We start from the raw sequence: 23,595 nt of genomic DNA on the forward strand, positions 1-23,595 counted from the left end.
TTACCATCTGTCTGCTCCTGACAAATCCCATTTGGGAACGCATCCTGCAAGGGCTTGGAAACCCTCAGGATGTGTAGATGGATGTCATTTCCTTGAGCTGATCTGCTCCCCAGACTCCCTGATGGCATCCCTTGAGCAGGTGAGTGTTCAGATGGCATAAATCAGCTGAGCTCTCTTGGGACTCATTTACATCAACCAAGAATCCAGCCCAAAATATAGAGCTATTTCCTACACATCAGACTGACAGGCTGTATCCCTTGCTGAAAGGATCATTATCAGCAAAAGAAGTGCTGGAAACACTTGAAAAATGGTTCTGGAACTGCAATTCTGGCAACCTTTTTTGTATAGCAAGTGAAGGAGGGGAAGACGAGATGCTCTTCACCAGCCTTTGTCCATGCCCTGCGCACACTGACAGAGACATAAGCAAGGTTTTGCCTGCCAAGCCTGTTTCTTACAATTATTTTAAAGGACAGAATAACCAAACCAGAAGACTCCAGATGATAAACCAGAGATTATTGACAACTTGTGTGGAAACTGCCTTTGGCAAAGTAGATCAGCATTAAATGCACACCCGTCTTTCTGAAGGGTATTTAGAAATAGAAAGCTTGGACGCAGCAACATGGCAAAAGTCTGTCTAGGGTTGTGCCATGCCCAACAGAGCCAAGAAGAATGAAAGAATAATAGTAAGAAAATACAGCTGCTTAATGAAGGAACAAAAATGGCCACTGTTACTAAGGGAAAACAGAAGGATGCTACCAGTTTATTTTACCATGGTATAAACTATTAAATCCACAGGTACTGAAGGATTCAAAGAGGGCACACTGCATTGTAACAGATGAGACCATGTGAAGAACTATCCCTAATCCATGCAGATACCAAAAATTACAACCAAAGTGAATCTCTGAGCTCTTCCTAAGATGACTAAACACTCATAAAGCAAAACAAGATCTAATCTAAACAAGAGTTATATTCTGCCTCTCCTCCTCACATTGAAGGATAGTAGAAATGATACCTCATGGCAGGGGATTGGAACTTGATGACCTTAAGGTCCTTTCCAACCCTAACTACTCTATGATTCTGATTCTCTCTGTGGTCCCTTTGACTTCAGGATCAGGAACGCAGCTGAGGATGCTAATGGAAACGAGACCGCAAGGTGCAAAGGGACATTCGCAGTGCAAATGTAAATGACACTGCGCAGCCATAGGACCATGACTACATGGGATTAAGGGGAGCTGGCATGATCCGGCTGTGTGGCTACAGCCCTGCAAACAGATCTGTGGATTAACCGCCCTAAGTAAATAGCCAGAGTAAAAAGAAAAGCAGAGTTTGATGCTGTTCACGGAAATCCTGTCCTGCAGCACACCCAGCTCTGATTTGCTTTTGCTCTGGCAGTTATAAGAGGAAAAATATGCAAAGCTTCCCCTTGGATTGCAAAACAAATGAGAGATTTCAATAATTTTACTTGATTGCTATCAGTATTAAAGGCACCTTAAGGGAATCAGTCATAGAAGAGCATAATTTGTAGTAGATAATAAATTACATTTTCCTTTATTTACCACCCTGGGAAAAATCTGTTCAAGAGTTTATAATTAAAACTCCTGAACGCTGTTCAACTAAAGGTTTTTAATTGGAAAATAGTCTATTTTTTAAAACATCCTTTTCCTTTTTCCCTTAAAAATACTGTTTGTTCTCTTGAGAAATGCCACCGAAAATTATTCACTGCTATTCTTCATCAGAACTGCTAATCAAACCTTTCTTTACTCATCGAACCACTTGAAGCCGTAAGATTTTCACATCTAATTCCATTTCTGAGTCAAACAACAAAAAAAATTACTTTAATCCCTTATATTAAGCGTAATAAAGATCATATTGGAAGGTATGGAAGCGTTCAGGCATGTCGGGGATTCATCAAGTTGTCCCTTTCCCTCTGTACCCTGCACTGATTAGCTCCATTAGTCGCAGTGACCATGAGAAAGCATCTTTTCTGTCTGGGGTTTTTGTTGTGGGGCTTCTTATTCATTCCCCACTTTGGGATCATTAGTTTACATCAAATGGGTGAAGTCTGATTTTGTGCATCCGTATGGATTCATAGAAAACAAGACTATCACCAGTATACTGAATTTGCAGTTAAATCTTATGTCTATAGGTTATAAGCAGATTCCTTGGAACAGAAAATGAGGAACTTATAAGCTTTTACCATAGTTTCCGGTGAGAAGAAAATGAGAAGTGTTTACTTACTGATGTATATAGGTATCCTTCACTGTTCATTGCCAGATACAATTTTGTTTGAACCCCCTGAATCGCCACCACTCGTAAACCCACAGGTATGAGGTTAAACAAAGCTAGGAGAGAAAGGAGACAGAGAGCAAAATTAATCCTTTAGAGGATGCAGAGCAAATAGAGAATTAGACCATAGTTACCAGAACCAGATAAAAAATGCCCATTAAAGTGTATATTCATTTTAGTGGGTGCTGTGGAATATTGCTATTACTGTGTTCTTCTGCAGCAATTTCCACCAATAGCTCCAAAATTATCAATGTATCTCCCCCTTTCTGATGGTGAACTGGAGGCACTGAGAGCTAAAAGGACTCACCGGCCTCATGGGCGGAATCCAGGGTCTGCTGAACTAAACACACTTAATTTGGGATTTTGTGGTTTTCTTTTCCAGTCAGTGCAAAAATAATTTAATTCAAACACAAAGTTTTTTCAAGATGATCAAAACTTTTTTTTTTTTTTTTGCAAATTCAGATCAAATTCAGTACACGTTTTTTGACCAAAAGGAGCAAAATGAAATGCAGGAAAGTTAAAAACCTTCATTAACATCTCAAAAAGTTTCCACTCAGAGCTCATCGGGGTTTTTTTTTCTCTTTTTGAGACAAGAATGGGTGTGAAAAAGCAGAGTTCAATAACTTCCAAATGAAATGAAATGAGAGCATATCCTTTAGCTCAAGCCCTAAATCTACGCTTTCAATTTGAGCTGCTCCGAATGTTCTGCTCGCGTTTCTGCTTGTACACATGCTAATAGTGGCAGTATTTATAAGCAGAGATATGTCTCTTCAAAACTGAAGATTCCGGTTTGTGAAGAGGCAAATTAAATAAGAAATAAGGAAAGAAAAGCAAAGCTCTGCCATAGCTTAGATTCCTGGATACATTAAAATTGAACACAAGTAATACGAGTGGAATCCAGCACTCTGTGTTCAACAGTAAAGGCTAAAAATAAAGGGAGTTAAGAAAATGTTCAAGAACTGTTCTCATAACCCAAAGCATCTCCTTCCAGTCTGTTGTAGAAATGCAGAGATGGGATGAGGTAATGCCAAGCTGGCTCTTATTTCCGATGGCTTATTACTTGGCTAGAAAACTCTGGTCTGCTTCAGGCTGAGATGTAGTATTTATGGTCACTCTCTGAGGCCAACTTAAAACTGAATTATGGCATTGGAATATTTGTATTAATTTCAAAACAATAAGCTAAGAATGATGAGCCATTATAAATTCCTTTCCCAGCCTGACAACCCCCAAATGGTCACACTTTTCAATGTAAAGTTGCAGCTCAGCAGCGTTTAATATAGAAACTAAATTCTGGGTGTGGGGGTGTCGAGAGTGTGTTAAAAAAGGTGAGAGCAAATGTACACATGCCCTACATTGATAAAGGCATGGTCAGAAGTTAACACTGGGCACTGGGGATGAACTAAGTGCTGGTGAAAAGAGCCCATGTTCCAGCTCTGGAACCTGAGCATCTCAGCCCGAGGCTGAGTGAAGAAGGGGTGCCATAAATGCCATAGGCTTAGGGCTGGACCACTGTGATTCACGGGTACTCTGCTCTGAGGCTGGGGCCTTTGAGCATTGAATTTCCTACAATGGTGGCATATAGCAGGGCAGGTGGAAATATCCAGCTAATAAATAATGTGGGAGATCATAAAATCATACCTCTGTTGGGTTTGTTCCCCCTCTCGTACACGAGTGCACATGCAGACACAAACACAGACACACACGTGGCCCCTCCTCACACTCCCCTCAAGCAACACAAATGGCTTTCTCTTCACTAGAAACAATTGCATCCTTTAGTTTTGTGCACTCTTTGGCAAACAAAACTTAGATTTTCAGTGAGTGGAATGCTGAGGGAAATGGATTTCTCATCCATTCGTTTAAGTGCAAGAATTTATTTGGGGGAGAAGCTATTCCCTGCCTGACTCAGTAAATATTCCCCTGGAGAGTCCTTTTTATGCAGTGCAAACCCCAAAAGCAGCACTGGATCCCTGTGTAGGCAAGAGAGCCCAATTTAAAGCTCAGTATCCAGACAGAACCTGGAGGTCTCTTTTAAAAGGTGCTTTCTTAATGGCATGCGTACGAGTTGGGTATTTTCAGGGTAGAAGTACAGGCTCCACTTTAAACAGTGCTACAACCAGCTGAGGACAGGGCAAAGCCTAGGACAGTGGAGAAGATGCAGCTCACAAGGCACAGAGATCGGTTTCAGTGAGCAATCCCTATGCTCTGCTTGACAAAGCGAGCAGAGATACAGGGCTGAGCAAGCTCCGCCGGGGAGGGCTGGGGCACCCACTGCAATGGGTGCTCAGCTGCTTCCCTGGGCTGCTGAACAGGTTTTCCTGCCATAAACCTACACGCTCTATTTTGAGGTAAGACCGAGGGTTGGGCGCACTCTGCTTTAGACATCGGTGGGATTAGCAGCTGCCGTGGCACAGATTATGGGAAGTTACAGAAGGGCTGTGGGGGAGTAATGCTGGCTCTGCTGCTGTGAAGGGGAGAGGGACCGGCTGGTGGGGGGGTGCACAGTCTGTCTGTCCTACGCACAGCCAGACACACAGCCAGGCTGCCCTAGCTCCCACCTCCAAGGCGAGGGGACGTTGGCATCCCTTTATCAACAGCTATTGCTCCCACTGCCCAGCAGCAAGTCCAAGTCTGGCTTCTGTAACAGTGAGTGGCTTGTCCATGACCTCTGGCTGCTGATGGGGCCAGCAGCAGAGCCATGCAGCCCCCTCTCTGCAAGCCATGGACAGCAGGTCTGAGATGCTGTCACATTTCTAAGGGTTGACCCTCATATGGGCACGTATGACAGGAATAGTGGCAAAAAAGAAGCCACCGGAAAATAAATTGCTTGCTACTATGATCAATCTGTGCTAGGATAAATTAATGCAAAGTTATTCACCTCCTAGCCCTTCCCTACGCATTTGTGCTGTTTAAAACAAGGATATAATATCCATCACAATGGAAAACTCGGTGGTGCCTAAGGGAGAGATGATCTTGGCTATGGCCCTTGTGCAATATCACCTGACAAGAGAATTAAAGCTGCAAAATGAGCAGCAGTGGGCCACAGCTGGATTTATGACTGTATACATTACTGCGAGGTCTGTGCCATCCTTGGCTTGGCCACCTGGACCTTCACGTGCTTTCTGCAGGATACTGTGTCCTACATTTCCTTATTTTATCGGTCTTGAAATCTCTTTGTCTTGCCAAAATTGGGGGGGGGGGTGGGGGTGTAAATTCTGCTTTGATTTAAAACCTTGCCCTATTTAACACATGTAACGAGACAAAATCTGTTTCTCAGCCAGGAAATCCTTTCCACGAGGCACTTCCTCAAATCATGTGGACTCTTGGCTAGAACCAGGCTCTGCTGACTGCTACGGCTCCTCAGATCCATATTTCACTTCCTGCCTAAACTGTGCTCCAAAATCTCAGCTGGCTTTTAAACTCCCTGCGATTGCAGATGCCACCTTGCTTTTGTGACCCCTATGTGCAGCACTGGGTCTGCTCCCAGCTCCAGAGCCTAAGGGCATCTTCAGGCAAACTTCCTAGCCAGTTCCAGGTAGCAAGCAATGGAGAGGACTCCTGGCCCCAGGCTGCTGTCAGAAGCAAGCTGGCTCTTGGGGGCTGCAAGCTGTCCCCATCCCTACTGTGGATAGGGAAGAATGTGAAGTTAAACAAAGCAGAGCAGGGATGGACATTGGCTATGGGTTGCTCTAAGCAATGCAGCTGCAGAGTCCTAGTGCTGTGCAACCACTCTGTTGGCCAGAGCTGTATTTGAGGATGTTCCTCTTACTAAGGGGAGTTTGAACTATTGCACTGCACATGGTCTTAAGAGTCGGTGAAGGTGGCAAAAGGGAACAGCAATGAGACCCTTCAGGAGGTACAAAGAAGAGAACACATTGGAGAGAGAGTCCCCATGCATTTGGAGGGGACTGCAAGTCCTGTGGCTTCCCCACGGTGCTATGGGGTAAAGGAGGGATGTGTCTGCAGGTATCGGAAGACAGGATTTTAGGGGGCCTGATCCACTTAACACTCATGGGAGCAAGCCCTTGGGGGAAGCCCTCATGTGGCCTCTGATCCAAAGCATAAATCAGGGTCTTACTAGAGCCACCAGAAATACTGCAATTAAGATAATTTTAGTACTGTAGGACATTGAGGTCCATACATCTACCTTAAATAAAACAGGAGCATCTACAAAAGCATGTGTTTTCTTATGATAAAACCCTCCTCTGTTTGGAGCACTCAGATACTGCAGCTCAGCTGCAACCATTTCTGGGCTAATTCCATTATATTTAAGTATTCAACATTTTGGAAGGCTGGTATCCAACAACAAGGAGGTTTTATGGTTTCCTCTGTGATCTACCAGCTTATGGTGAATTTAAGGACACAGTGAAAACAAAGATATCTTAGAAACAGACACGTTTGTACTTCTGTATGTTTTACCTTGTTTCACATCTCAAAATCCCTATTAGAGATTTGATTCTGAGCAAAGCATTGGAAGGAAAAAATGATCTATGGCAGGAATTTCATGCTTTGATGGAAATAGTAATATTTCTTCTAAGATAATTAACAGAATTACCCTGAAATCCTGACAGATCTGCACTGACTTTTAAAAAATCATAAATATGAGATCACTCACTTGAAAGAAAAGCAACGTTTAAGGTCCATAAGGATCATCCTTGGAGTAAATTCTGTGGCTCCACCAAGGAGAGCTCTGTAAGATGCCAGCAGCCGATCAGCATCGCACCGACCTGGTCTTTGCGCCGCTGGTAAGGACGGGACCTGGAGCCAGTGTCCCAACAGATCCTATGGTTAGGCTCTACCCTAAGGCAAGCACCTTCAGTGGCTGCAGAGGAGACCTCCTCCAGCAGCAGAGCCAGCTCCTTCCTGCCGCTGCTCAGAGGTTAACACAGGGATGTAAAGAGGATTAAAGAGGGTGCGGGAAAAGGGTGGGAGCAAGTGACTGGACAAATAAGATACGATACTTCCTACTGCATCTTGCGCCCCGTCCTGCAAAATGAAACGATGGTTCACCTGCAAATGCTTCTCATATGAAAAGGGTGGCACTTAAATCTGTGCTTTTTAACTAAAAAGCCAGGTCTGCCTGTTGATCTTTGTTTTGCTGTCTAGTGGCCTGAAGTACTTCCCAAAGCTCCGTGTGCCTCCTAACTCTCTTTTCCAGAGCAGTAACATAGCGTAAGCTCTGCGAAACACTTGAGTGTTTTATTCACACACACCCAATCTGTGCTCAAGGCATCTCTTCCTGTTTTCTATTCATTCTCAAAGTCGAGAACCCTGAAAGACCCAAAGCTGGGTCTTTCAAGATGGAAGACCCAAGGCAGAAAAGCGGGAAGAAATCTGCTTAAAAGCCGAAGGTATAATTAAGTTTAGGCGGGGTAAAAAATAATAGTAATAACAGCAAAACGTGAACTTTAAAGCGATGAACTCTCATTGTGTGAAATAACGCGGCTCTGGTTGAATGAGCCCCTCTTTAAGAGTGGAGATAGTGTTATTCTATTTCAGGCGCTCTGAGTAGGCGAGCAAATTTTCCCTGTTGGAAAAAAAACCCCTCCTAATAAAATCCAAAGGACAGCAAAGAACTTCTCTAGATTACCATGGAGATAACATTTGCTTTGTTTGTCATATGTGCCATCATTACCTCCTCTAGTTCATTATTCTATGAGGGATTTTTATTGTGTTTCTCTCAGACCCAATAAGTCTGGATGATTTCTGCACTTTGAGCACAGTGTTAATGCCGCTTCCACTCACTCAGTCATCCCAGGACAACAGTTTCCAATGGACCTAGATGGGAAGAATGAGACACCACGATTCACGAACACACCATTTATTCTCATGTCACTTACTATAACTACTGTCCTCCTCTTTTGTTCCATCAATTGTTCCATCTGCTTGCAACTGCAAGTGGTATCCTTGCCTGCTGTATAGCTTTGTTACTATACCTTTAAGCTGAGGCTCTGTAAAGAAACAATAGTGAGATTAATGTGGGAAATCCTGATGTGTTGTTCCAAGCGAGCAGGATGCTAAAAAACCAAACCTCCAGGTTTCTTCTCAAGGCTGAGATAACAAAAAAAGACCCAAACCAAAAGCAGGGCAACCAGCTTTGCAACACTTTTCATTTGGGAGACCACATTTATGCCTATGAAATCGATTGCCAAAATGATTAAATGCCACTTTCGATTGCAGTGTAGGTAGCACAGTAAAATCTACTCGTAGTGAATACAAATTCCAACAGTGTGCTGCTTGGTCTCAGGAGCTCAGCCCTATCTCGTTTAAGATTAGGAATGAGCTGGCAAAGAGCGTATTCCGCCGTTTAAAAAGGTGTGAGCTCTTAAATGGAGAGGAGAAAGAGGACTACTACGATAGCGCTAATAAGAGCCATAGTGACAGCTGAGGGCCTAAATATATAGCAGCAAACACTCAGCACAGGAGCTGCGGCAGTTCTAATAAACAAACCCCCCTTCCTCGCTGCTCCGAAGAGTACAGAGCATCCGAAGTGATAAACTGCTCAATGAACATATGGAAAACGGAGGGGGGAACCCTGAAAACCAGCAATGTGTGGAGCTGCAGAATAAATATTACCATAAGGGCTGAGGTAATTACCTCATCAGCTAGGAGAAGAAAGATCAAAACAACGCATAGCTTGGATAGGTTTCTTTTTATCATCACCATCCTCAGATTCACAGCTCGAAAGCGAGATATCTCACACGGTTTCAGATCGCTCTAGACCACAAAGTACACAGCAACAGGACCTGCTGTCAGGTCTGTCATTTCCGATATCTAGGAAATGCACCAGGAGTAATTGCAAAAAAGCTCTACTTCCACTGAATCCCAATGACATCTGCATTGTAGTCACTGCACACAGTCCTGCCTGTCAGGAGGTGATGCACCTCCGCAGCCCGCTCCACAGCATCTTACTTACTTCAGAGATAAGCAGACTGTGAAGATACGAGGTGTCATTTCCAACAGCCAATGTCTGGATAAGAGTCCTTGTGTTTGCAACCAAAGACGTTAGGGAGCTCTGCTACTGTGCTTCATTTTAGTAGGAACTGAAGGCAAAAGCTTACAATAGTTTGTAGAAGTGTATCAGTTCCTAGTAACAACCTTTAATAAGGGTACTACTGATGGATGCACAGTTCTTATCTATTGACTTTTTGACAACAAATTAATCCAGCCCTTACTTTGGCTTTTTAGCTGCAATACATCCCCAAACTGTTTGCAAACACCGAGACACCTCTTCTGTGCCTGCTGAGAAAGGCAGGTTAAGTGGCCGACAGCATCAATGTTTCAGCACAGCAAAGCGATAGCAGCATTACCAGAGGGTTTTTGCTCCTCCCATGTACAAAAACCCCACTCAGATCAGGGACTGAGTCTTCATGCCTGATCTTTCGCCCCTCTGACACAGACAGCATCACGTCTGCAGGGCTGCTGCAAGTATGGGATTCCTAGAAAGGAACAGGGCACTGAAGCAAAACTCTGGAAGGTGCCAGCGAAAGCAAAAAGCTTTGCCTGCAATCAGCAAATGAAGCACAGCTCAGGCATTCTGCGAAGCAGGAAGATAAAACCAGATCTCTAGAGCGCCAAGTTATTTAACATACAACTGAAGGAGGTGCACGTGTGGGAACTTCCCCTGCTAACATCTCCCCCACAAATAAATCTCTTGTGTTTGTATATGTGTATGTGTAACAGGGAGCCAGGCTACTGAATTACCAATACATGGGTGCACACGGGTGTGCAAGTGTGGCAGATAGCAGTGGTGTGGGTTATCCAGATAAACCAGATGAACATGAAAGGGGAAGGGACTGGCATGGGGTACCCATGTCCCTCAGATCATACAAGCCAGGAGTGGCAATACCTCCACCTTCAGTATACCAACCCTGAGACACCGGTGCCCTTTTCCCCACATCTGATGCACATCCATCCCAGTTTGCATTCGATTAAACAAACTAACCCCCCAAAGACATAACCCTTGCCAACCTGGTCGCCTTCTTCGCCTTTTCTTGGAGCCAAAGAGTTTGACCCTGGAAAACACATTCAACTTGTTCTTGTCGCAGCTTCCCTTGCTCTTGCTGGGGCTGTTGACACACTTACAGGCATTGGACTTCTCCCGCTCCCTGGCTTGTCTCTTCTGGCGGATCAGGGAGCTGGCGATGGCTGCAGCCATGGCCGCCACCGCCCCGGCACCACCGGCGGGTCAGGCGCACGGGGTGTGCTGGCCGGCCACGGGTGCCGCAGCCAGCATGCTGCTCGGCCTGTCCCCAGTGCCGGGGACACTGCCGGGCGCCTCGGCCAATGCCACCCACCACCAAGTGGCTTGGGAGCCCAGGAGACACCGGCGGAATGCTCGCACCGCAGCCCCGGCTCGGGATGCAACAGTTTAGCTCAGGCGTTTTTGTCCGCTGAGATCTTCCACCTTTATGGGTTTTTCTGATGCTTTCTCATTCCTCCCAGCTCGGAGCAGGGGAAAGTTTGCAGGTGGAGGGGAGCGTTTCTACGGAGATGGAGCGGATCACTTGCAAGACATCCCTTCGAGCTCCTCCAGACGCGCTATTCACACGCAGACAGGGCACATCCACTTGGTGCAAGATCATCGCATCTCTCCCAGCCCCGGTTTCTCCAGTTAACTTTTCTCCCCACCCATCCCCTCCCCATTCAAATCCCAGCAGACACCTGTTAGACTCCAGCAGGGGCTGTCCAGTTGCAGGGGCGGGGGTGTTCTGGATCCTTTTTCCCCCCTCTTCTCCCTTAGGACGACATCCGAAGCAAGTGGTGGTGGAGGCGCTGGGAGGAGGTGCCGGTGCCTGGAGCCTCGGCTGCGTGCTGCTGAATGCCGCGGGAAGCCTCTTCCCCTCCGCTCCTCACGGGTGCCGCTGCCAGCGCAGCCTCCCCTCCACGGACGAGCTCTGGTTTTGCATGGCCACCCCTGTCACCAGCCTGGTCGCGCAGCCGGGGCTCCCCGCACACCCGCTCGCCGGCAGCTCCGCGTCGCGACTGCCGCAGCCGGAGCCCCCGGCAGCGATGCGCGGACCCGCAGCACCCCGCGCACACACACCCGCGGGTGTGCGCTGGGTGCAGAGATGAGGCGACGCAGCAAGCCCCTTATCACCACCCTCCCCTCCTCCTCCTCCTCCTCCTCCTCTTCCTCCTCCTCCTTCTTCCCCAGCGAGCGCTGGTTCTCGTTGCGGAGGGGTCCCCGGGGTGCAGGCAGGGGCTCAGCGGGACCTGGCGCAGCCCGGCTGCCCACCCTCGCCGGCCTCACGGGCGGGGGGAGGACGGACCCGTTTGTGACCGAGCCGCCTCCTGGGATGGTGCAGACACCCAAACAGACGTGACTGCGGTGAGCAAAGAGCTGGCACCGCGTTTGGGGCAGCGGAGCGATGACACCTGCCTGGAGCGGAAAGGCGGCTCGGGGGGTAGGCAGGGGGGCTCCAGCCATAGCTCTCCCCTGCCTTTCTTCACCCTTATAGGATGGCCCCCTCCCTGCCTCCGTGCTTTATCGGAGGCTTTTTGCCTCTCCCACCTCCCCAAACCTGCTCTCAGCTCCAGAGACTGAAAAATCCCCCCGAAAGACCAATTTTCTCCTCATTGCCGTGTTCTCCCTCTTTCTTGTGCCTCCCCCGAGGCCAGGCTCTCAGTGGGGGGCCAGGCTGCGGGGGTACCAGAGCAGGGAGAAGCAGCGGTGCCGCGATGCTGGGAGCAGAGCCTGGTGTCAGAGCCTGGCTCTGCGCTGTGGTTAATGCCCTGCTGTAGCTACTGCCCTGCACAGCCGACACTGAACCCTGCACACAGCCACGCTCCAGGACATAGGAAGAAGGATGTCCTGGGGGTCTCTTTACAACCCACTCCCTCTCCTAACAGCTAGAGCCTAAAATAAAGCCCATTCAGGCTAGAAAACGCAACAGAGATTTGAAGCCCTGAAGACAACAACTATTGAAAGCATTTATCCCTGAGGCAAAAGGGATTCCAGAGGCTTGGAGGCACTGGGGCAGGGTGGGATGTCCTGTGAGCCGACAGGGAAGGCCTGGGGCTGATTCCTTGGAGCTGAGCTCAACTGGGGCTACAACTCCTCAAGGCTCCACGGGGGCTCTTGAGACAGAACCCATGCAGGTGGGTTGGTGGGACAGCACCAGCTTCCTGGTGCAGTTTCAGGCTCAGCCAGGCTTCCTAAGACACCTGCCTCTTCTTCCTCACCTCCACATGCCCTTGGCAAAGCCAAGGTGCTCTCCCCTCCCTCCCTGGGATCCCAGACAAGCCCATTGGAAACCATGCCACCCAATAGCTTCACTACAAAGAGCTCAACTCAAAAGCTGTGTCTCTGCATTCCAGTCCTTCCCTGGACTAGAAACAGCTCAGCAGGGGTCCAAATCTGTTTCCTTCCAACTGGGAACTCCTGCACCAACCAAACAGGTTGCATGGCCAGGCTTTCACAACAGAAATGCCCATAATGCACAGGTTTTAAGACCATGTCTGACTGAAAGTACTATGTGTTCTATCACAGTTTGAGACCTCGGCAGCTGACATACTATGTTGAACTTGGCAGCCCCTCACGCCTATCCACAATGCCTCTTTTCTGCAAGAAATAGATGTATCCATGTACTCCTACACGTATAGGTGTTTACACACACTCACCTTTGTTTGTGAGGCACTCCATGGCATCCGCATCTACATATTAAATAAATCCTGCTCATTTCTTATTTAGGTTAAACTGTAGGGTAAAAATAACTGCAATTCACAAGTTCCACCACTACCTTCATCTGCCAGTCCACATAAGACATGTGAAATCCAACCCAAGAGACAGACAGTTGGCTATTATTAGTAATAACTCATCCTACTCAACTCACCAGTAACGTACTATGAATTTTGCCATCTTTCCACTTCCAATGCAGTCATGAGCGAGACTTGTTTTCCCTAAGACTCTCTCATTACTTTATAAATATTCCCTGTTTGGAAAAGCAGCGTTTGATCTTCAGATCAAAGTGATGCTGCCTCATTGAGCTCTGTCCCATAGGTCAGACGACATTTCATGGTCCCAATGACTAACCAGAACTCAGACTTCGGTTAGGCTTGACAATCCTAGGGGCAAGCAGGATATAAAAGCAGAATTTGGGATATCTTTCTGCCAGGATTCCAGCCCGCACGCTTAAAATCCATAATGGAAATAAATTTGCACAAATGTTCCTTGACAGATAACTAAAGAGAGGAATAAAAATAGCCCATATGCATAATCAGATTTAGGTTTCAAAAACAGCCCTCCGAGGTTTTTTTGCCTGATCAGCCTCTCCATCTCTCAGTACTCCTACAAACATGTCTTCATTTACTATAAATGGATCATGAAAATGAGGATCTTGTTGGGAAAACGTCTTTGGTACAGGACCAGTCTTTGGATTACTTCAGTGTTACAGATATAAAAATCCCAAGGAACAGCTTTATTTTCTTTGAACAGCAAGAGCTGTTCACTCCCCACCATGCTAAAAAGGTACAATAGAATAACATAACATTCCAAGTGACTTTTTGAATGTAGAGGCAATTGGATACTCCTTGAACATCCATCCTCTTTCTTTGTGTCTAGCATTGTAATGGGGCACCCTTAAAGCTAAGGAGTAAATTGCCAGCCCCATTTCAATCATGAATTAAACACCTCTTAAGAAATCACCATGGAACTGACTTGCATAGTTACTGTCAGAGACGGCATCATAATGGACATGGAGCTGGGATCTGACACAGCAGCAATTCCTCTGTTTTGACATAGACATGGATCTCACCCACTTTTGATTTACATTTTTTCCTCCCAGTTGAGTTTATGCTGATGATTTTTAACATGATTCTGATCATTAAAACCCACTTGAACCTCCGGAAGTTGCCTGGATTGGGGAAAAGTAAAGCCTGCAATTTGGTACCGCAGCCCCTGAACCAGGACTGGCTTTTTGACTAACGCAGGACACGGTTATTTCAACCAACACCAAGTGTGCTGCCTTCACTGCCTGCCTCCTGCAGGAAAAGGCATCAACCTCACACCACTGATCCAAACTGAAGCACCAGTGGCTGTTTCACCAAATAAGAGGGAAGTGCAAACCCTCTGGATTTAGCTCCATCCTCCTTGAACCATTTGTGCTCTGTCAGGTCTCAGACCACTGCTGTTCCCCATGAGTTTGAATCCATCCTGAGAAGAATTATAGTAGGTCCTACGTAAACAGGTGGATGCTGAGCAAAACCAACCCTCGCAAAAACTGAGAGCGGATGAAAACCACAAGGCAGCTCCAGACCTCCCTGTCATGAAACAAGCATCAGGTTTTGACAAGCCACAACAGCTTTGCAGCATGCCTGGTGCCAGCTGCAGCCTGTGAGCAGAGGAACTCCTTCTTCCCCGCTGCCAGTCGCCTGTGCGGTGTTGGCACATGAATGGTGACAGATGTGATGGAGCACAGAATGGTGTGTCAGTGCAGCATCACCGTCAGAGAAGGGAACAGGTGGAGGAGAGGCAGCACTTTCTGGCTGCTTCTTCAAGTACACTGGTGATGGGCACACGAGCGATAGAGACTCACTGAGGGACACAAGTGCTCTGCATCGTATAATCCCAGCCTGGTTTGGGTTGGAAGGGACCTTAAAGCTCCTCCAGCTCCAACCCCTGCCACGGGCAGGGACACCTTCCACTAGAGCAGCTTGCTCCAAGCCCCTGTGTCCAACCTGCCCTTGAACACTGCCAGGGATGGGGCAGCCACAGCTTCTCTGGGCACCCTGTGCCAGGGCTTCCTCACAAGGAAGAACTTCTTCATGTCTAATCTTATAGGTCCTACATAAACAGGTAGATGCTGGGCAAAACAAACACTGCATGAAATTCAAGACCAGAAGGAAAATCACAAGCCAGCTCCAGACCTCGCTCACCCCAACACAACCCCCAAACCACCCCTCTACAACTACAAGCCTGAAGCTGCTTTAGTGTGTCAGAAAACACGAGGCTGGCATAGGATGTCAGGATTCCATCCCCAGGCACTTCTGCTCTTGCTGGAGTAATATGTTACTGTAGCTACAGAACAAGCAGAAAGAGAAAAGGTTCAGGACTCACATCTGTAAGTTTACATTGCCCCAAAATAGGGAATTCTTTTCTCAAAAGTGCCACCGGAATCACTTCTCTCTCTTTCACGTTGAGACAAACAAGACTACATTGAGCCGGGTATGACACAGCAGCACCGAGGCCCCCAGTGATTTTTCCCTCTTCTAAGTAAACAGAATTACCATTCACCAGGAAGCAGAGCTGCTCAGACCCGAGCCCCGCATCATTTAGCTCCTCTGTGAAGCATCCCGTGGAAATGACTCAGCCTTTCCTCTGCAGCCAGCTCCGTGCTGGACCCGGGCGCTGCAGAGCCCGGCTCGCTACCCCTCAAAGCCTAGTTCTACCCCACATAGGAGCCAGATGAAGTCAGCTTGAGGATTACTGCTCAGTTCAAGGTGCAGAAAGATGTTAATGGACGAGCTGGGCCTTCAGGCAGCTCCAGACCAACAGCTCCAAATTGAGGGTATTTTAATCAACAAAGCAACTGGGCTACCATGAAATTAATCTCAGTGGTAAAGATCAGCTTCAAGAACCAGCTGCAGACTTTGTACAAGCTGTAGTGCTGTAAACAGAATTATTTTATGTTGAGAGAACAGGGGCGCTTGTGAATAGTGACATGGATGCTCCTGTGTGTGTCTGTGCCATGGTTCTTTGCACAAGAGCACCGTGCAGCCCTTCTCAATGACAGGAAGCAAACCAAACTAGAGTCCTGTGACACCAAAGCAGATGTGTCACCTGGACCCACTTCATCTGAAATCCCACTTGCTGTGCAAGGCATTAGACACCTTGGGTGATTTTTTCTCTTCTTGGTGTACAGAATCATGAACCCCAACACCAGGAGAGGCACCAGTACAACTGGTGCACAGCGGTGGATGTGCCAAAACTGGCCCCCATCCAGCAAAGAACCGAACCACGTCCCTGTCTTCGATGTGTGAGTCATCTCCCTAAGACTACTAAGCCAGTTAAAAAATAATGATGTGCCTATGCATTTCAGAAGGTTCTCATGCCCTAAGCCTGTTCTCTGATCCGATCTGAATGAGTTTGCTAGGAAGAGGTTCACTGCTCTGACAAGAATGCAGGCCTCTTCGTGGCTGATATACTCCACTACATGCTCAGGATGGCCATGATGTCTCACACCAAGAACACCAGTTCCCTTTCAGATACTCAGAGCAGATATTAATGAGAGAAATCCCAGTTCTGCCCCTTCCCAGCTGTGAATTCCAATTCCTTTATAGGACTGTCTCAGTTAAAACTGGGTTTGATCTGACCTGGTGGTGCAGGCAAGTTTTGGAAAAGGAGGGCATTGTTTGAAGGGAGAAAAAGGGAAATCTTTTTGCCTGGGTTAATCCATATTCAGTCCTCCCAAAATGTCAACCGCAAAAGCTCGTCTATCCGGTGCATAAAAGATCAGTGCCAATCAGCTGGGAAAGGTCAGAGAACAAACAGAAGAGATCAGCTCCCACAGCTCTGTGGGCTCCCGCATTGGGAACACGTTATTCCAGTGCCCCAAGGGGCCCAACCTGAGTCAGGAACTTGCAGCAGTGACCGACTGATTTCTCTCTGCCCACCACAAAGCCCCAGCGAAAAGCACTCCCACATCAGTATGCACAGGAGTAGCTGTTCATTCACCTCTCAGCGTGATGACTCTTGGAAACATCAGTGTAAATGACAGCATATCATCCCTGAAATATTTACATCTCAGCATGGGACACACAAGAAGCGCGGGCTATGTGCCTCTGTCAAACTTAACATAAGGCCACTTTACACATGACAAAACACTGTAAATAGTCTTTCGCAGACCCAAAGCAGGTTGCAGGGAGGTTGTCACTCCTCAAATGGACCTTTTCCCACCTTTTCATAGACATGATGGCTCATCTCCCCTCAAGGACTTGACAAAATGAGACAAAATTGAAGCCTCTCAGAGTTCTCCTCCTACCACTTGCACCCAACTATTTCTACCAGCTTCTCACAGCCGTGGTCCTTCCTTTGCTCAGAAGTTAACTTCTGCCTTACTTCACATCACCATGGAGCCCAATGCATATGATGGATGCCAGCCTTGCTGGGTTAGTGATATAAGATCCATCTGTTTTCTAATAATGAAACCAAATGACCTATGCTGGGACCAGAAGAGACTGGCTGTGATTCTTACATGACTGCCGAGATCATGGCACCAAGTTCATACAGACGAAGGAAAACGTGAACAGAGTTGGTCCCCAGTGAAAGATGTTGAGGAAAAAGTGCCATGTCCTGGCTGGAGGCATGGATCTCTTGGAGCTAGACTTTGCACTGGGACAATGCTTCTGCAAATGTGCAAGTGGGCATTGTACTGTCAGGGCACTGGAACCAGTTTACACCAGCAAAAATGCTTGTCTCTGTTTTGGTAACCAGAAGGAAGGCATATCCCTGAGGATTAGGAAAAGGGCCATGAGTCGAAACTTCTGTGTTCTGTCTCTGTCCACCTTGTAATCCTCATGGTATCAATAGCGATATATCGAGAGATACCTGCCCTAAGTTCGGTAGTGCACAAGTTAGGTTTATCTAAGCTCATTGGACCAAATATCTGGCTGTACAACCAAGAAGGAAGAGAGAAAGGCACTTCCAGATGGCAATTCATGCCCATCCCCAAAAAGCACCGTTATTGTCACAGCTGCATGAAGGAAAACACCACCTCTGCCTCACTGAACTATTGTAGGGTGATTCATACCGTAATCTACCTAATGCATCTTTACAGTAAATAGTATTTACCACCACCAAACCTAAGTAATCACTTAGCGAAGGTCCATGCAGCTCAGCCTCTTGCTTCTGGCAGTGCTCAGTAACACATGTGAATATAAACCCAGCCCGAGCAATCAGACTTGCACTTCCCACACACAGATACCTTCGAGCAATTGGCCTCGTGACACCTCCAGGCCTAGCAGGAGCTGCTGCTGGCAAGAACAGAGCAAAGGTGACATCTATAAATCACACAGGGATTTTGAGGTGAAAAGTACAACGCGAAGTAAACAGAGGGGAATTCATCAGCACAAGTTAGACGCACGCTTTCTGCAAACAGCGCTCACAAATAACATCTGCCAGTGAAACCGGAACGCGAAGCACAAGCCAGCCTTTGCTGCAGTGCGTTTAAATAGGTCTGGAGACTAGAAAAATCGTGTATGCAAATTCGACATAAGCAAATTAGAAGAAATTCAGAGAAGTCAATTCAGAGAAGGAGGCTAATAGCAGAACAGCTGCTGCTGCTCCCAGCGTTCGCATTAGGTGGCTGGAACGGTTCTGGGGACTCAGCCCTCACCAGAAAGCACAGGGAGGTTTTGTTGCTATGCAGAGAAACAATGCTCAGAAATCAGAGGAGCAGAAGCTGCCTGAGCTGAGCACTGTTACTCCTCGCTTAAGTCCAGCTGAACAATAGGGACACATTTGTTGGTATAGCAAGTAGATAACTGTGCAACTTATAGCTCGATTTCTACCTGAAATCACCATGAAACTCATAGATTCATCTGCAGAAGTAAAATCAAATATAATATCATGATTTTAATTAAACTTCCAGTCCACATGTGGGGCTTTCCCCACTCCTCAGTCACACTGCTAAATCACGCTCAGTTAAACTCACAACCGAGAGACCATACTTAGCAGATGATGCTATAGCACCAGGATTTCTGTCCTCTCCCTTCAAACCTCTTCCCTTTGTTCATCGTTCTCATTTTTAAACCTCTTCCTGCAAGGATCTTCATTCCTTGTTTCATTAACAATTACAACATGCTTTTAAGGAGCCACAAAACCCATCAGTATCTCAAGGTCCTTATCCTTTAGCTGAGGTCAACTTAATCCTGTTTACAAACAAGCTTGCTTTAGCTTCATCTACAACACAACATTCCAAGGCCTAGGAGCTGCCCTTGGGAAGAAACAACAAAGAGCAGAATTAGATTCCAAGGCACAGAACTAAACCTGCTGGATTGTAAGAAGCTGTCTTGCCTGATCTTTCAATGTTATCAGTTGATTCCACTCAGCCCACTGCAGGTAACTGTAATGAAGACCTTGCATTTTCTTGTCTCCTATATGGGGCTGTTAGGAGAAGTTAAAGAATCTAATTGTAAAAATGTCTGTACAGGTGCATAGATAAAACATGTAGTCACACAGAAGTCATGGAATTCTGCAGTGCCCTGTGAGGCCTGTAGGTATTCCCAAGGAGTTTCCCTTATACAACTGGAGCAAGAAATACGGATCCCAGAAGTTGCTGGTATCTGTACCTCCTTTGGACTGGAATTGCAACTGGACATCTCAAACCCTTCAAATATGAGTTCTACATTCATAATACAGGCGGGTTTTTTTCTGCTTTCTTTTTCCTGACTTGCAGGGGGCCTATAGGGATGCTGGGGAGGGACTCTTCATTAGGGACTGGAGTGATAGGACAAGGGGTAACGGGTTAAAACTGAAACAGGGGAAGTTTAGATTGGATATAAGGAGGAAGTTCTTTCCTGTGAGGGTGGTGAGGCACTGGAATGGGTTGCCCAGGGAGGTTGTGAATGCTCCATCCCTGGCAGTGTTCAAGACCAGGTTGGACAGAGCCTTGGGTGCCATGGTTTAGTGTGAGGTGTCCCTGCCCATGGCAGGGGGGTTGGAACTTGATGATCTTAAGGTCCTTTCCAACCCTAACCATTCTATGATTCTATGAAATAAGAGCAAACCCAAGATGCTTCAGCAATCCTGAGATGCCCAAACACCAAGGCATCACAGTAGAGCTGTTAATGCTGGGAGAAACTTCCACACTTTAGGGTTTTTTTTCCAGCTCTGTAATATAAGAAATGTCTTACTCAGTGACTGTATTTTTAAACCATTATTGCCATAAATTTTAGCCTACTTAGAAAGGTCTGACGTAAAGTCTTTTCAGGAGGTTTTTGGCAAAACAGAGTTTCCTGTACAGGAAGCATGCTGTAGAGCATTAATTTGTAAACAGTCCCAGACCAACCAAATGGGACAGGTTTCCAGTACATTCAGTCGAAAAGCCAAACGCATAAACTACTGCTAAAACCAGAAACAAGAGAGACACCTAGAGATGGTTCTTGTAACGGCCCCGCCACGGGCGTTCACTTCCTTTAGCTTTGGTTCGGTCCCTGGTGATGCTCAATTACACCACACGTACGGGGTGTAATTAAGAGGGGGGGACGGGGGACCGCTGAGCTGCGGCTGTCCGCGGTGCTGAATCAGGGCACCGCTCCGCCGTGCTGACCCCCCCCGGAGCTAATCCCTGGTTCTGAACCCCCGTGCTGATCCCCAGCCCTGCTGCCCCACATCCCGCCCCACCACCGCCCATCCCTTCCAGCTCTGTGGAAGGAGTCCGCAGCCCCTCACACCACGTTTGCCATCAGGATCCACAACCAGTCACCAACATTTCTGTTGTATATTGTGCCGAGGTGACACACTGCCCAAAAGCTAACCTAGAGCAAAAGCTTTTGGTGGTTTCAGACCACATCATCCTTGCCACTATCAGGCTATAAAAACTTAGCCGTTTTTGAAAGAGCAAGACATATACTCATTAATAATCTGGATTGCATATTAAGTGATTATATTTTGTAAATACATTTTTAACATGCCAAAACCCGCTGCAGATGACTTACTTCACATTCTGCACCTTATAGCCTTAGATTTACTATACTAATTTCAGAGAGAAAAAGAAACATGGGTGCCGCATGCAAAGTCATAAAAGTTGTTTGCTAATCAAGATGACTTATTCCTAATAAAGAATGATGTATGACCCAGACAGTCAATATCTCCCAGTTAATATCTCACTCTCTGTACACACTGCCTATCACATTATTGTTTGATATTGGGGCATTTTCCAAGAGTCCTTGGATTTGTTTTTCTCTCCCAGCCGTAGGGCGTTGGTTCTTATGGTAATCTGATCATTTCATGTACCAAATGCAGAGAACACATTTTTTTTCTTATTAAAGAAAAACAAATTAATCCTCATAAGCCTTCAGCTAAAACATTTTCAAAAGAATAGGGAATTGCTGATGGTTTTGTATTAAAAACGTTTGTGAGTTATTAACACGATAACAAGATTGTCCTCAGTGAACGTTAGGCACAGTACGCTTGTGAAAGGCAATTACAACAGAATTGGAACCATTGTTTGTTTTACTTTAAAGCAAGCTTTATACCTCACACAAAGCTTCAACACAAAATCACTAAATACATGGCATGGATGTTTAAAAGGCCATAGATTCAATCGGAGCAACATTTGAAATATGTATTAAAACAGGGCAAATTTTCCAGTTTAGCAGCTCATTCAATACATTTACAGTTCCAATCAGCAGGAATTAACAGTCACACCTGCCTTTTCCTTCTTAAACTGTGTCTTTTTAGAGTCACCAAAGAAAAATCACTAAGTCAAAGAACAATCTTATTCTTAATATTAATAAATATTAAACTTTCATTTCTTTATATAGTTTATCACCTCTGCAGAGGATTAGCAGCCAAGAAATACCTTATCATTTTTTATTGTAAAAATATTGCTTAAATACATCTTACCTGAATAAGACTTTCTTAACCCCAAAGCCATGCTGCCTTACGAGCTGCTCCGACCCAGACAATTACAGTCTACATTTGGAGCAGACACACAGGGAGTAGATCAGAGAAAGTTTAAGGCATATTTGAAGTATTCTCTAAGGTACCGGCCAGAAACATCAAGCCCATACTCGCGGTATAGAGAGATCATTAATGGGCATTAGTGACAGACCATTATGACTTTCAGAGATCATTAAAGATTCATAATGTAGCTGTATTGTTCTGGCAACATCTAACCATTTCTTGGACATAAATGTACATTTCTCCTACATGATTCGCTTAAACTTATTATTTTTGAGTGTCAAATTTTGTTTTCTGCCTCCTAGAATTACAAAGAATGCCTGTAACAGGATCCTGTGGTACATTACGCCAGCCATAGGAGCCTGGTGCTTGGTTTAGTTGATACCCTTTATTGTAAGGCATTTTGCAATACGAATAGCTCAAACACATTCATGGGGTAGAATACGTACCACAAGTTCTTTCTGCTTTAAATAACCTGCATTACTGATATCCCGTAAATGTTACAAGTAGAAAAACCACTTAGAAGAACTGCATTTGCTAACAACACTGAAATAATTACCTTTGGAAATGTTTAAGCTTTACCTCTGCATTTCAGGAAAGCTCATTGTTTGACATTTGGATTCAGTGAAAAACATCGAAGATATTGTAGTTTGGGTCAACCAAACCAGCTACTCCTAAGACAATTTTGACAAATGAAGAAACCACTAAGGTTTGGGGTTGAAGATGTAAGCCCTGCAAACACTGTAGTCCAAAATGTGACTACAGTTAAAATTAAATCATGTTAATCAAGGGCTGGATTTGACTTTGCTGCTGCTGAACTTGACTAAGACCTTGTTTAATTCATCCTCCCTTAGCACAGCAAGATAAGCCCATGCTTACATATTATGTCAGTAATGAGATTTAGGCAATTTAGTAGCAGAGTCAGATTTCAAAGTCTCTAACTGTCATTTGGTCATTGTGGAGTCATATAATTACAAGTAGCAGAGAAGAGCTATTTAAAAAGGCTCTGCCTCTTCACCAGGAGCTACCACTCCCTCCAAGACATGTTTCCAAGTCACATGTAGGTCAGCTTGCTTTATTTTGCGGTGCCGTGGACTGGCAATGAGCATATACCAACTGGTGTAGCAGGAAGAAAATCACTGAACTCCAGTTGAGGAGCAGTAACTTCTTAATTCCTCCAACAGACTCACTTGCAAATGCACGAGACGTGCTAAGGATCAGACCCCTAAAGTCATAAACAAGTAAACATCTTCCAGATGCTGAGCGTTAGGTGCTAAAATGAGATCAAACAACTGAACTCACTGCAGGATTTTAACATGATTTAGCACTTGTGTTGACTCTAGACCTGAAAGGTGAAACAAGCCAATTTACTAGTAATAAACAGTTTTCCCAAAATACTATTTCAGTGTTTACTGATGTACATTACTGCTTATGTACTTGGAATTCCCAACAAGAAGTATGCAGAAACAACTCCTGCTGGGAATTGCACAATCTTAGAATATTCACTGTTTATTATGCCATGATTGCTTGTAGTCAAGCTGTGACTATTGCTGATACCCAAATACACTGTGCTATTAAAAGCATCCTTAATTACTGCTACCAGAAACAAACAGTACCAAACCAAGAGAACTGCAGTAGGGGAAAAAATGATTTGGGGATATCTCCACTTGGAAATGGCATTTGCACCA

At 45.8% G+C, this 23,595-nt stretch overlaps 1 protein-coding gene across 6 annotated transcripts in view; it reads right to left on the bottom strand.

Moving 5' to 3' along the window:
- FGF13 (fibroblast growth factor 13) overlaps nucleotides 1-23,595 on the bottom strand; it is a 243,659-nt gene that overhangs the window by 46,361 nt on the left and 173,703 nt on the right. For 5 of the 6 annotated variants that reach the window (XM_062627411.1, XM_062627407.1, XM_062627408.1 and 2 more), the window contains 2 exons: nucleotides 8,124-8,234; nucleotides 2,239-2,342 (listed from right to left, as the gene is read on the bottom strand). In XM_062627411.1, the coding sequence (XP_062483395.1) occupies nucleotides 2,239-2,342; nucleotides 8,124-8,234 (215 nt within the window). Of the gene's footprint in view, nucleotides 1-2,238; nucleotides 2,343-8,123; nucleotides 8,235-10,254; nucleotides 10,928-23,595 lie in introns of those variants that run through there. The other variant, XM_062627409.1, reaches the window with a different exon arrangement.

Source organism: Pezoporus occidentalis, unplaced genomic scaffold (assembly GCF_034315485.1).
Source record: "Pezoporus occidentalis ecotype Australia unplaced genomic scaffold, CSIRO_AGI_Poc_V1 ctg30, whole genome shotgun sequence".
Lineage (NCBI taxonomy): Eukaryota > Metazoa > Chordata > Aves > Psittaciformes > Psittacidae > Pezoporus > Pezoporus occidentalis.